This window comes from Puma concolor, chromosome B2, assembly GCF_028749965.1.
Source record: "Puma concolor isolate L17-30 chromosome B2, mPumCon1.1.hap2, whole genome shotgun sequence".
NCBI lineage: Eukaryota > Metazoa > Chordata > Mammalia > Carnivora > Felidae > Puma > Puma concolor.
Window position 1 is genome coordinate 102,683,429 of NC_141671.1, and position 15,280 is coordinate 102,698,708.

Here is a 15,280-nt window from a genome sequence, read left to right on the forward strand (position 1 = left end):
TCCCTCGAGAAGGTAAATAGGAGAGTCTGCGAAAGAAAACAGGGTATTAAAGCAGCTCCGTGAGAGCTAAAGCCCAGCTGAGAGTGTGAGCACGAGGTCGGTGTCCCGCTGAGGAGACAGAGGGCAGCTTTGTGTGGGGCCCCAGCCGCCTCCTATCTCCCTGCTGCTGGTTCCTGGGGAACATGCGGGGGCTCCTGCTTTCCACACTCCTGGGCGCTGCTCTGGCACAGGTAAGCTCCCCCCTCCTCACCGCTTCCCCTCAGGAGTTTCAGATTTCTCCAGGTCAGAAATTAAAAAGGAAGAAGATGGGGGCAGAGTGTTGGGGGGGGGGGGTAAATACCTTGTGGGAATACTTCATGCCAAACGGGGAGCCATTTTCGTCTCCAAATAAAAGTTGTGTTTAGTTTAGAAGCTTCGGGAAAGAAGTGGAAAACATTTCTTCCTTTCAGGTAACGGCACCGAATCCACTTTCGATATGTTTGAACAGCTCCCAGATTTGAATAGTGTATATTTTTTAGGGGGGGGGGGGTACGACACACACCGCGTGGTCTGGAGGCGGCCGCCGGGGTGAAGGAGCCCCTTCATCTGGGCTCCAGGCTGGGGCTCAACTTTCCGTGGCTGTGTGCGAAAGGTGCAGAGAGCCACTGGAAAAAATGATTCTGACGACTTCCTTCAGCTAAGCCTGTCCTTGTTTGAAAGGAGCACTTGGGCTAAACATTTATATTTTTAAAACGTTCTGTTACTTTGTCTCTTCTCAAGTCATGCGTTTCTCCCTTTTCATGAAAAGGAAGCGGTCCGTGAAGACTTGGGAATAGTTTCAAGCAACAGACCAAAGGGAAATTTAATTTGAGAGGAGCAAGTCGTTGCCTTGGGATTTTTTAATAAGAAGATGAAAACAGGGTGACTTGTGTATGTGGATTTATTTACATGGAGGTGGTTACTGCTTGCACAGAGGACAGAGCTTTCGAAACCTTCCGGTGGTTGGGGAAACATGGACGTGTCTGGGAGTTAGTAGCCCAGTAGGGCGCTCAATTGTGTTTTAGGAAGGAGATTGAAATTTGTTATATAGGATATGGAGATTTCAGACTGTAGAAAAATCCTAACAAGAATGCCACTGGTGTGGTTTGTCTCCACTGCTATATGGAGGGGCACATTTTCTCCAGGGGAGGTGAGACGGAGCTGTCTCCCGCTCCGCCCTTCTTGAGAAAAGGCCCATTGTTGTTGTTGTGGATTGAATAGCACCTATCCCGACAGAGAGGTGTCCAAGATAAAAAAACAAAAACAAACACAAAGAGGTTAAGACACGGCAACAAGAAAGTATTATTTTGCTTAATTTTGTCATTATGAACTTTTGAGGAATAATACCTACTCCTTGTTGAATGTCTGCTACGTGCCGAGCACCGTGCTAGGTACTTTAGTCATTATCTTAATCCTCAAAATAACCTTACGACGTGGATTATTATTATTATTAATCCCATTTTACAGAGGAGGATTGAGGCTTAAAGATCAAGTAAATGATAGTCATCTGAGATCACAGAGCTGTACCAAATCTCAGCGCTGGTGTAAAAACCCTTTGTTTCTGGTGCAACAGAAGAGCCTATTTTGGTGTCCCAAAAGAGTTCTGTTCCATTTCTTCTCTGTCGCACCGAGTCTTGAAAGATGGTTTCACTGGAGATAGAACACTAGGTTGACAGTTGTTTTTTTGTTTTTCCTTTCAGCATTGGGTCTTATTCTCCACCTCCCCCCCACCTTCCTTTTTTTTTTTTTTAAAGGCTTATTTTTTTTTTTTCCCCCAGAAAAGCTTTAAGGTCACAGCAAATTTGAGAGGAAGGTAAAGAGATTTCCTGTCTACCACTTGCACGGCCTCCCCGCTTATTAACATCCTCCACTAGAATGGTACCTTTGTTACAACTGATGAACCTACATTGATCAGTATTACCTAAAGCCCATAGTTTACCTTGGGGTTCACGTTTGGTAGTGCCCATCCCAGGAGTTTGGACAAATGTACGATGACATGTATCCGGCATCACAGGATCATGGAGTATTTTTGCTGCCTTAAAAATCCTGCGCTCCACCCCGTCCCCCAATTCCTGGCAGCTAGTGATCTTTTTAGGGTCTCCGTAGTTTTGCCCTTTTCCAGAATATTCTATAGTTGGAATCATACAGTAAGTAGACTTTTCAGATTGGCTTCTTTCACTTAATAATATGGGTGTCTTTTCATGGGTTGATAGCTCATTTCTTTTTAGTACTGAATAATCCATTGTCCGGATCACAGTTTATCCAAGGCACCTACTGAAGAGTATCTTGGTCTCCTTTTGATGGGAGGTCAGATCTCTCTCTTGTTGTTATTCTCTTGTATGTAATGTAATGCTTCTCTTTACAAAGTACAGAGTAAAGTTATGCTTTTCCGAGTACACTTTCAAGATTTTCTCTTTATCCTTGGTTTTCAACAGGTACCTTGTGGCCTCAGAGATTGTATAGAAATGCTTCAAGACGGGAAAGAGAAGCAGGTGTCCCCAGGTGGGCAGTTTGGAGAGTAGGCATTTCCTTGAAAGGAAGCAACATGAGGAAAAGCATGGAGGAGGAAAGGGACCTGGTGAGGCTCGTAAGCAGTAAGGTGGAGGAGGAGAGTGCATTGAAAGCGAAGGCTGGAGAGGAAGGCATGAACCCGCACAGGCTTCAGATAGCATGCTCAGAATTTTGCACTCTATGCTGTAGCAGTAGGGAACCACTGGTGCCCTGTACGAGGAGGGGTAGTAGAATCAGACAGGTTTTCTAAACAGATCCCTCCAGCAGAAATATGGCAGATTCATTTGAGGAGTCATTATTGAGGGAGGAAGACCAGTTAGGAAGTTATTGCAATAGTACTCAGTAGCCACGCAGAAGGGGGTAGAGTGGCTACTTGTAGGAATAGGAGGACAATTCGCATTAGGCACTGAACGGCTATGGGAAGTGTGGGAGACGACGACCAGGAGGATTCCCGGCATCCTGACTCCAAACGTTGGAGAAGCTATCCAGAAAGGGGGGGGGGGGGGGAGGGCAGTGACGATGAGTTTGGGGAATGAATTTTTCCCATGGAACATTCTAGTGGCACTGTTTCGTAGGTAGTCAGCTGTAGGGCTATAGAGCTTGGTGGAGAACTCCTGGATGAAAATTTAGTTTCGACGCTTGCACAGGGTGGAAATGGAAGGCAAGGGGGTAGAGGAGATTGCCAAGAGACTGTGTAGAGTGAGAAAAGACAGCAAGGTCACAGAACACCAGTTAGTCTAAGTGTAAGTCAGATTTGGGGTAATAAGAGTCTGCAGAGGAGAGTGAGAAAGTAGATTGAGAGGTAGGGGTAGACCTGGGAGGGTCTGGCGTCATGAAAGCCAGGGGAGAGGAGAGGATTAAGAGTCAAACAGGGGGCACCTGGGTGGTTCAGTTGGTTAAGCATCCTTCCAACTTTCGATTTCGGCTCAGGTCACGATCTCCCAGTTCGTGGGATCGAGCTCCACATCTGGCTCTACACTGACTGCCCTCATGCTCTCTGTCTCCAAAATAAATGAAGCATAAAGAAAAAAAAAAAAAAAGTCAAACACCTTAGAGAGGGGGCAAGAGGAAAACAGAGAGATTCCATGAACATGAGCCCAGCTGGGAGGCCAGTGAATCTGGCAGGAAGGCCCCGGCAACCATGGCTGAACCAAGGGAAAATTGAGAAGAAGACGCGGTTTCTACTCCCTTCTCCACTTCTGTATTTCCAGTCCCTGCCACCACCTCCTCCAGAATCCCAGCACAGTTTATCCTCAAAATCTATCCTCACGTGGTCTCTTCAGCTTGAATTGTAGCTGAGAGGGTTGCTCTGGGGAATTCGTGTTACCAGTGATAAGCAAAAGGGCTGAGGTTGTAAGGGTGGAATTTCAAACTCATACTCTTAAATGTAGGATGTTTTGGCTTGGAAAGAGGTTTAGATTTCTGGATCAGTGCAAGCGCCTTCAGGCTATCAAATAAATTGAGGGTTAATTATAGAAATTATTGCCAGGCACTGTGCTAGGTGCCAGTATTAATTAAAATGAACCACAAAGTCCCTGAGGATGGGTAGCTTTAAGCGTGTGGAACAGACAGACACTTACACAAATGGTTTCAATTCAAGGGCATGTAAAAGAGAGGGGGGTGGGGGGTGGGGAGAGATCGTAAGAAGTTTTCTGGAAAAGGCCATAGCTAAACAGAGCTGGATGAAGAGTGAGGGCCAGTGAAGAAGGTTAGAGCCGGATGGAACAGCATCAGCTATTCAGGGAACGGCCGACACTTGAACTTGCCAGAACCTAACGGATGCTAGGAATGTGGGAGATTGAGGAGGGCCCTGAATGCTGTGCTTAGGAGCTTGGACTTTCCCAAGTCAGTCACTTTCGGGTGTGAGGGATGAAGGAGAGGAGCAGGTGAGGTCCATTTTCAGCTTCCTGGCTTGGGGAGCTCAGTGGTTGGCTCCACCATTCGCTAAAAAGGGAACTAGGTGAGGAGCAGTCTGTTGTGGGGAAGGAGAAAGTGAGATCCTCGTGGGACAGCAAAGTGGATATACCCAGGGGAAATTAAGGAGTTGTAAGCTTAGGGGGAGAGGCCTTGGCTGGAGAGGAGAGACAGATGAAGATTAGGGGGGTTGTTTAGTATCAAAGCTGGCTTGTGGCGGGACCCGGACGAGGGAAGGAGCGAAGGTCAGGGTTGAGAGCTCGGGCTCTGAAATCTGCCTGTCTAGTTTAAATCCCTCTTCTACTGCTTGATGTAGGACTTAGGACAGGTTAAACAATCTGAGCTTCAGTGGCCTCATTTATAAAATGGGGTGTATGGTTTCCTCCTGCTCCTGTAACCCGTTACCACCGATTTAACGGCTTAAAACAACACAAATTTATTATTTTACACTTCTGGACATCTGTAGTGTGAAAATAGGTATTAGAGGGCTAAAATCAAGGGTCGGCAGGGCTCTTCCTTCTGGAGGGTCTAGGAGAGAGTCTGTTCTTTGCCTTTGGCAGCTTTTTAAAAAAGTTTAATTACTTATTTTGAGAGAGAGAAAGGGAGAGAGGGCAGGAGACAGACAGAATCCCAAGCAGGCCCCGAGCCATCAGTACAGAGTCCCTTACAGGGCTCAAATCCACAAGCTTTTGAGGTCATGACCTGAGCTGAAGTCAGACACTTAACCAACTGAGCCACCCAGGTGCCCCTGCTTTCTGCAGCTTCTTTTTCCTTTTTAATGTTTTTATTTATTTTTGAGAGAGAGAGAGAGAGAGAAAGAGCAAGCGGGCGGGAGAGGGGCAGAAAGATGGAGGAAGACAGAGAATCTGAAGCAAGCTCCAGGCTCTGAGCTGTCAGCACAGAGCCCGTCGCAAAGGCTTGAGCTCACGAGCCGCGAGATCATGACCTGAGCTGGATGTCGACTCCACCAACTGAGCCACCAGGGCACCCCCGCTTTCTGCAGCTTTTAAAGGCTCCCGCACTCGTGGCTCATGACCGCCTTTCAGCTGTGACATCACGCCTGCCTCTGCTTCCCTCCCATCTTCTCTGACATTCCTGCCTCTTTCCCATTGAAGGATACTTATGGTTACATTGGGCCCACCTGGTTAATCCAGGATACTCTCATCTCAAGACCTTTACCTGCATCTGCAAAATCCCCTTTGCTGTGTAAGGTAGTATCTTAACAGGTTCTGGGGATTCGAACACAGGCATCTTTGAAGGAACACTTATTATGCCTACCACACGTGGCTAACAACTGCTCCATACTCTTCTAATGAAGGCTAAATGATATTAGGTAAGGCGCTTGGCACAGAGGAGGTACCATGTTCTTTCATTCCATACATTTTATTACAGGGAATAAGACTGCAAAAAAGCTTGCCCTTTCAAGAAGCTCACATTCTTGATGCGTGACTTAGAAGATAAACAAGTAGAATATATAGGAATAAGACAGGTGGTAAGAAGGTCTGTGGGCTAAAAGGCTGGGGCAGGGTCTGTTTTACAAAGGGTGGACAAGAAGGGCCTCACTGATAAATTTGAGCACAGACCTAAGCAACTGAAAGAGTGAGCCACGAAGATACCTGCGGGAGGAACATGCTTGGAGTATTCAAAGAATGGGGAGGCCAGGTGGACCTGAGGTTGCAGGGCCTTCGAGGGTCATTTGGCTTTTACACCGAAATGTGAAGCCGTGAGGAAGCCACCTCTTATGAGCAAGGAGTGACATGAATTAAAGTATGATTGTAAAAAGATACACATATTTAATGTATACCATTTGATGAGCTCCAGGATAAGTATATACTCATTAAACCAAAACCACTACCAAAGCCCTAAACATATCCATCACCTCCCAGAGATTTCTCCTGCCCCTTCTATTATTGTTTGTGTGTGCGTGCGGTAAGAACATTTAACATAGGATCTACTCTCTTAGCAAATTTTAAGTATGTGTATAATGCGGTAACTTAGCTATAGGCACTGTAGCTTATTTCATTTTAACCATTGTGCTGAGTGAAGAATCTAGAAGACAAAGGGGGAAGCAAGGAGATCCTTTAGGAGACCATTACAATCATCTAAAGTGAGAAATAATGGTAGCTTGGTGGTGATGGGGGGGGTGCTATCTACTCATTTCTGATTAGAGTTGGGTACATTTTAAAGGCATAACCAATAGGATTTACTGATAGGATTGGATAGAAAATGGGAGAGAAGAGTCAAGAATGACCCGACCCCAAGGTATTCTGGAAAAGTGAAATTGGCCTGTGTTCAGCAGGGATGTGCATGGAAGGGTATCTTGGAAGAGAAATTGGGAGTTTGTTCTGGTCACACTGAGCTCGCTGTGCCTGTCAGATGTCCAAGTGGAGACCAGACCGGGCAGTTCGCATCTGAGTTCCCAAGACAGGGCTGGAGGGAGACAGGCGATAGAGAGAGGGAGGAGCCTTCAGAGGTGTTCACCGCAGGGGGCTCCAATTAGAGAGTGAGAAGGAGCAGCGAGGAGGGAGGAGGAAGAAGAACGAGTGATGTGTGGGCAGCTGAGGGAAGAAAGGTTTACGGAAAGAGGCATGGTGACAGTTCCCGATGGATATTGCGACGCTCCCCGCTGTTATCTCCCAATTCAGGGGAAGTCTTCGGTTTCTAGAAATCTCTGAAATGAGTTTGAGGCATGCTTTCTAACGGCACCTGTGTCATCCAATGAAGTTCTGCTGCAGGGCGCAGGGCGGCGGGCCGCCAGACACGCCGCCTGAAGGGAGGCCTGGAGAAGCATCGGAGGTGCACCAGCGTAAACAGTTCTGTCACTGGCCCTGTCAATGCCCTCGCCAGAAGCCCAGCTGCCCTCCTGGAGTGAGCCTGCTGAGGGACGGCTGCGGATGCTGTAAAGTCTGTGCCAGACAAGCAGGGGACATGTGCAACGAGGCCGACCTCTGCGACCCGCACAAAGGGCTGTACTGTGACTACTCGGCCGACGGGCCTAGGTACGAGACCGGAGTGTGTGCGTGTAAGTGTCTTCTTCGGGACCTGCCGGGAGAGGTTGAGCCCAGACAGCATTCCCCCCTCCCTGTAATTGTTGATTGGAATAGTCAGCTTAGTTTGGCTAAGTTTGAGGTGGGTTTGGTTTTCACACCCTGGTGGGACTGGCTTTGTCATATTGGACACCATGTGTTCAGAAACCTGTTCTTGTTAATTGCACTGATGTGATCGTGTAGTGATTCTCAGGTAATTGCCTTTAGTGATAAAAATAGGGGAAACTAGGTGAATAGAGCCTGACTTCTTAAAGTGCCACGAAATGACAGCTTTTGTCACTGTGGTCAAAAGCTCAGTCTGGATTCACCCTTTTCCACAACTTAAAAATAATCTTGCTTAAAATGTAAGGATGTATATCCTGCTTTAATCTTAGCCTTTCCAAATGATCATCAAGTTACTGTACTTTTAAATGGAAGCAGATTTGTAAAAAGGAAGGTAGCGGGACCCCAAATCACAACCTGACCCTCAGATTTATGGATTTTAACTCTGGAGACTGATGGAGACCATCTAAACCTACACCTTGACAATAACTCAGGATCCTGATTTAGCTAGGATTAAAAACTAAGATTTCTAGGGCACCTGGGGTGCTTTGTTGGTTAAGCATCTGACTTCAGCTCCGGTCATGATCTCATGGTCCGTGGGTTTGAGCCCCACATCAGTCTCTGTGTTGACAGCTCAGAACATGGAGCCTGCTTTGGATTCTGTGTCTCTCTTTCTCTCTGCCCTTCTCCCGCTCATGCTCTGTCTCTCAAAAATGAATAAACATTAAACAATTAAAAAAAAAAAAAAACCTAAGATTTCTAAGGGAAGAGAGATACCCATGTTAGCTTCACATTTTAGTCAGTCTACAGAAAAGACTGTGTGGGCAGGCAAATTACTATCGGGTTTTGTTGCGAGCCTGGAATACGAGCACATCTTTGGAGTATGACTGAGTGTGTAGAGCCATTCAAGTTTGATGGCCTGATGCCCCTGTCAGCACTAAACTACATTGGTTAAGAATGCAGGCACCGGGTTCAAATTCTGGACTTTATATGCTGAGCGACCTTGAGGTCACATTGCTTAACCTCTCTGTGCCTCAGTTACGTCATACATACTTCCTCTTACAGAAGTGCTAGGAGGAACACATGAAATAATGACACAAAACCCAAAGCACCTAGCAGAATATCTGGCAGGCAGTAGACTCTTAGACATGTTAGCTATTATTTGTGGAAATTCAACAGGTCAACAGACCTATCAGACTCTGGCATCAGGATCCTCCTTTCTCCCAAATGGTGCTGGGCAAATTATTTCATTACCCTAAAAAGCACTCAGTGAACCACCACTAATGAGCCAGGCACTGTGCCCAAAGAAAACAAGAAAAGATAGAGGCGCTGCCCTCGCAGAGTCAAACCTTATTGTGTCAGACAGAGCTTTCCACAAGTGATTTCACATAGAATGTGATGAGTATTTTAACAGAGCATAGCCATGAGGGTGGGGGTGGAGATGACCTCAAATGGGTCACAAACTATGGCCCAGGGGCCAAATCTGGCCCAGAGCCTGTTTTTGTAAGTCACATTTTATTGGAACACAGCCACACTATTCAGTTCTGTAGCCTGTGGCTGCTGTATGATAGCAGAGCCCAGTAGTTGTGACAAAAACCAATGGTCTATAAATGCTAAGATATTTACAGGACATTTGCCGATCCACGATACAGAACAATGATTTTTAAACTTTGCTCTGAGGACCCCTTTAGTCTCAGAAATGAATGAATATCCAAAGAGCTTTTGTTTATGTGTTATCTCTATTGGTATTTAGATGGATTAGAAACTTAAAAATATTACTGATCCATTTAAAAACAGAAACCCCATTGCAACTTGGTAGGAATAATATATTTATGAAAATATTTTATTTTCTAAAACAAAGAAAAAATTAGTGAGAAGAATGGAGCTGTTTTACATTTGTGTACCTCTCTAATGTCCAGCTGAACAGAAGATAGCTAGATTTCCCCATCTGCTTCTGTTTTCAATCTATTGCTGTATGTTATTTTTGCTGAAATATATGAAGGAAATCCAGTCTTACATAGGTAGGTCATTGGAAAAGACAGGAATACTTTAACAGGATTTTCAGATAATTGTGAATATTCTTTTTGATATTAAAACTTGAGAAGTGGTACTTTTTTATTTAAAAAAAATTTTTTTAATGTTTATTTATTTCTGAGACAGAGAGCAGACAGAGCATGAGCAAGGGAGGAGCAGAGAGAGAGAGAGAGGGAGACACAGAATCCGAAGCAGCCTCCAGGCTCTGAGCTGTCAGCACAGAGCCCGACGCGGGGCTCGAACTCACAAACTGTGAGACCATGACCTGAACCGAAGTCGGTTGCTCAACTGACTGAGCTGCCCATGTGCCCCTAGAAGTGGTACTTTCTTGAAAATTAGCTGTATCATGGAATCTGAAACCCTATCAATGAACTTGGCAGAGTCTGTGACATCAAAATTCATTAGTCTATCCAAGACCTAGTTGGAATGGGTCTTTTACTCGTGTATAATTTTGTAACACCATGCATTGGTTATTTGGAAAATACTAGTTTGGGAAAAGGTGATGTAGATGTTCCAAATATTGATACACTTTATACAAGATTAAAAAAACACATTAACCAATACCAATCTAATCATAAAAGTCTGCATATTGTGTAGCTGTAGAGATCTTGGTGGTGGATATAGATTTTCCAAACTTCTAATTTTTGCTTGAAAGCCTGAATTCTGTCATTGGCCAGAAAAGTGTTTCCCTTGAAGTGACACGCTCACCGTTGATTTTCAAGAAAATGTCTGCCAAATACCTGAGTAATCATGGTTTATCTGTCAGTCATCTCTTTAGGTGAAATCCTCACTCAAAAAGTGGTTTCGTTCAGCCCCAAACTCAAACAATAGAATAGGTGCTTCTCAAGACGATACAATATCTACAGAAATGCTCTCTGTAACACTGCCTACTCTGTCACACAGGATATTAAAATGACATATATTTGGTGATTAAGATTTAGTAAAATTGGTAATTTCTACTGTTATTAGGACATTATTGAATAAAACTAGATTTTCTTTTTTCGAAAGCACATTTATGTACAAGTGCATTGGCAGGGAAAAAGACAGTAGTAGCCCGTACGGTTTGATTCACGCTAAGGCTCCAGCAGCAGTTTCAGCCATCATTGCTCTTACACCCTCAGTGCAAATACCAACACGGTGAAAAAAGTCAGGCACATCTCAGTGTTCTGAAAGGGTTTTGACCTTGTGGATTCTCTGAAAGGGCCTCAGGTACCGCCAAAAGGTGCGAGGGGTCACACTTTTGAGAACCGTTGATCCAGGTCAAGAATACCTCTCAGAGGAGTGAAAGTTTCCTCCAATTCTCTTAACAACAGCAAAATCAGTTGCTGTGCAGTACTGTAGTTAAACAAATTATGGTTTCTTCAGCCATTCACGTATCCTCATTTCCTACAAACACATCCTTGCCTATTGTTGGACATCTGGGAAACCTCAGTCTTCCCAGCCACCAATCCATCTCTCAGACTTACAATCAGTGTCTCATTGCGATATTCCTACTGATCCTGAATAGGGCCTGTACTTGGTCTTGATTCTGAAAGTGACTGACTGGAGCAGATCGCCTACAATATAATGGAAATGTCTCATTTCCAGCTTTTACACATGTTCTGAGAAAGTCCCAGATGGGGCCTAAGAAGCTGAGAACACTACTTCATAAAGGAGATAGCTATTACCCCTGTGATTCATAATGGGAGGTCTGGATTATCAGTTATGGCTTCTTTGGTGATTCTGCTCTTCTCTCTTTTCAGATCTTATAGCTGTGGGATGTGAGTTCAACAGGGTACATTATCATAACGGCCAAGTCTTTCAACCCAATCCCCTGTTCAGCTGTCTCTGTGTGAGTGGGGCCATTGGATGCACACCTCTGTTCATACCAAAGCCGGCTGACGGTCACTGCTCTGGGGCTAAAGGTAGAAAGAAGTCTGATCAATCAAACTGTGGCCTGGGACCGTTCCAACAACAGCTTTCAACAAGCTACAAAACAATGCCAGGTGCTTAAAGGCATATTTAGTTCTCATGTATGGCTTCCTGTGATCTTCTTTCATGTTTCTTTTATGTACCACAGGTACTCAGTAAGTACTTATGGCTTAGTGGTCAGTCTGAGAGTTAGGTTGGGTGTGCTATCTTACTCAGTCTCTGCCTCAGATAGGTAGTTTTCTAAGTATCCCTAAAGGAAACTTTATAATGTTTTAGATTTTTCCAGTAAAATATTCCAGTTTTTAAAAGCTCTGCTCAGGTCAGAAAAACTCTTCTATGCCCCTGGCTCATTCCACTCAACCTCTTCTAAGGAAAACTGACCAAATATTGTTCACATGCATCCTGAGAAACTTTTACTTGTAGTGTTATATTATGGGCAAGACGTGTGACCCATCCAGTTCCAAAAATTTTCAAAGGCAACTCCTGTGTATGACAAAAGCAGAAATGGAAGCCTGCTTATTAAAAACATTTGAGAATATGTTTTGAATTTGTAAATATTGTTTCTAAACATAGGAAACTGCTGACATACGATTATTCTTTCATTCGGCCTGAAAATGCAGCTCTATAGTTACCAACCTCTCTCTAAATAAACACACATACAGGTATTTTAAAGTAGGGTCCCCAGCTATGTATGTAGTCTGAAACCCATAATGAGACTCTTTCTCACTCATCGTGAGCACTTAGCTATTTACAGTTAGTGTCCGTATATTCATAAATACTGCATACTGGTCTGCTTTAAGTTAACATCTTGTTTAAATGCCAGGGCATTTTGGGGACAGGAGTTTCAAAAACACCCACAAATGAAGCACAGATGAGGAAGGACTCAAAAGGGTCAGTATTCATGCCTGGTTATTATTCACAGCTCTGTGTTTTTACCCAGAAATCAAGAATGCCTTTTTATTGAAATCTGGAGCTTAGTAAATGAAAGGTGCCATGGAAATACAGGAGGAATATTTATATATGCTAAAAACTTCTAAGTTCAGTTACATTATGTGGATATTTAACAAAAGCAACTATAATCAAGCAATGAATTTTAGATATTTAAAAAACTAACTCTATGAAAGGAACATTCTCAGAGACTTCCATCATGCCAGTTAATTTGAAAATAATCGAACAGGTTGTAGTGAATTTGCATTTACCATACTTGGTTATTTAGCTAACAGCACGACGCCACTAATGCTCTAAAACCTCTAAAATTATAAGCCAAGCTGTTCTTTTTTGCAAAATGTCCGGGAACAGCTGATTTTCTGAAGTGGATCTGAGGGGCTCCGTCTAAGTTCTTGGGCCTCACGCATGAACCTCGCCGGTGAGAAAATGCCCTAGGGCAGCAAGTTTCCACTAGAGCATCCTTTTGGATCAAGTTCAGTCGGTCTCATTTGCGGAAGGAGAGTAGTTGCAGAGGATCATTGGAACCTGGCTGGAGGGGGTCTTACATGGTCAGTCTCAGTGGCTCGTGCTTTGCTACAAAAAGTGAGAAATTCTGCCACTGTGCTCTCTGGTAATTGAGACCACAGGTCTAGATATGTTAGTGTATGTTCAGTCTAACGTCTCTCCTCTGCTTACCTGTGAAACTGTGGTTAGGGGCCCAAAGAGCAGTTTGGGTTTTAAAAGCAAACAGTGACCAATATACACGTTAAGGTGTATTTGGGCATACTTTACTCCAGATGGCCTACGGTTGGATTCTAGCTTTTGCTCGCTCACGATGAAGCATATGCAGTGACATAATGCCCCCATGCTTTTCTCACTGCTCACCAAATACTAAACTCTTACTTTAAAAGCTCTTCTAGTCTTCTTGCTTCTTAATGTTAACTTCCTGAACTGCAGCTCTTGGCTTAACTTTTTAAGGGGGTTATTGGTAATGTGATAATCTAACCTACCTTTATTTATTGCAGATGCGTGCCAGGCTTTTAATCTGCTTCCTGCGTTGAGGTCTTTAAACTGTTGTCTACCTTCCAGGTATCTTCATGTTTCTGCTTCCTCTCCCTCAGTTCCTTGTGCAATTGCAACATCCTACCGTTAATAACACTGAAAGCAGTAAAGTATCATTTATTCGAAGACGGCACACACTTCAAAGTGACTGATATTTCCTATCAAGAAGGTAGTTGCGGGGAGGGGGGCATCTTTTCAGAGTTTTAAATTTCCATTTTGAAGTAATATAGCCAGAATTTTGCTATATTCAACTGCAGACTCAAATCACAACCTTATTCCAAGTATCTGTTTTAGGATGCATATTAACCTTAAGGAAATGCTTTGAGACAACTAAAATGTAGTGTTTAAAATGAACCAATGGCCTGACTCATTCATGAGCAGAACAAGAAGCTCCCAGTGGATTTATAAGATGGAGGAATTATTATGCACTCATTATATTCTCATTATTCACCCCCCCTTCCCCTCCCTTCTGCTAAGCATCAATCAGTGGAGGGGCTCCATCTGTCCAGCAAATTACCCACCCGCCCATAGATCTATCTTTTCCTTTGCCATTTCTTTCTATAAGTGATTTGAAATGGCTGGCCGATGGAAAGAATACCATGGGCCTGATACCACAGGGAATGTAGCAATTAAGCTGAATGAACAGAATAGATTACACACTCACTATGACTTAGTATATGGTTACTTTGATTAGTTCAATGTAATGTAGAGAATTTTCTAAAAGACCAGATTAAAACAAGTAGAGGAAAAATAACTGGCCTTAATAGTTTATTCTCAAACATAACTTTTGTATTTTAGATTTTAGCATGCCATGAAAGTTAACATTAAGACATCATTCTAATACCTTGAATTTCTTAATCCTATTAATGTTTATTTCGTTTTTGAAAATAATATCTAGCAAGAGGCAAGTAGTTTAGTACTAAGAGAATGAGCTAGTAAGCAGAAGCAAATGGATACATTTACTCAGATTTTCAAAGATAAATTATCTTTATTCTTCCTAAGAAACTGTACTGTAACATTTGGCTAAAAGGTAATTTGGGGACACCTGGGTGGCTCAGTCGGTTGGGCGTCCAACTTCAGCTCAGGTCATGATCTCACAGTTTGTGAGTTCAAGCCCCGCATCAGGCTCTGTGCTGACAGCTCAGAGCCTGCAGCCTGCTTCGGATTCTGTGTCTCCCTCTCTCTCTGACCCTCCCGGCTCACATTCTCTTTCTCTATCGAAAATAAATAAACATTAAAAAAAAAAAAAAAGGTAATTTGAAAGTAGGAGAGAGCATGATGAATTAGACTGCAAGTTTATTTTATTCTGAGTTACACTGCATAAAAGGAAAAGTTCTGATCTATTTACTATTAGCTTAAAAATAATTATTAAAAGTTGTCTATCTGTGTGAGTACATAATTATGTATACACATGTACTTTCCCCCCTTTATTTTAGCTTATAGGAATCTCCCACTTATTTGGAAAAGAAAATGTCTTGTGCAAGCAACAAAGTGGACCCCTTGCTCCAGAACCTGTGGGATGGGAATATCTGATAGGGTGACCAATGAAAATAGCAACTGTGAAATGAGAAAAGAGAAAAGACTGTGTTATATCCAACCCTGTGACAGTAACATATCAAAGAGAATAAAGGTAAAATTTAATCAGATTTAGTTTCATTGTAATTCAATATTAAGAGACTCCTGAAAAGTACGTGTTTTAGAGGGATAGACAGTATGTGATTCTTGTAAAAATAAAATCACCTCATTGTAACTCTTAAAGTCAAACTATTTGGGAGGAAAGCAAGTATTAATCTAATTGCATTTCATGGGGGGAA

General features: G+C 43.4%; 1 protein-coding gene across 1 annotated transcript in view; it reads left to right on the plus strand.

Annotated features, from left to right (window-relative positions):
• CCN6 (cellular communication network factor 6) overlaps window positions 1-15,280 on the plus strand; it is a 17,865-nt gene continuing 2,585 nt past the window's right edge. The window contains exons 1-4 of the mRNA XM_025925674.2: window positions 1-230; window positions 7,168-7,465; window positions 11,309-11,551; window positions 14,903-15,096. Coding sequence (XP_025781459.1) covers window positions 183-230; window positions 7,168-7,465; window positions 11,309-11,551; window positions 14,903-15,096 — 783 coding nt within the window. The 5' untranslated portion in view covers window positions 1-182. The remainder of the gene's footprint in view (window positions 231-7,167; window positions 7,466-11,308; window positions 11,552-14,902; window positions 15,097-15,280) is intronic.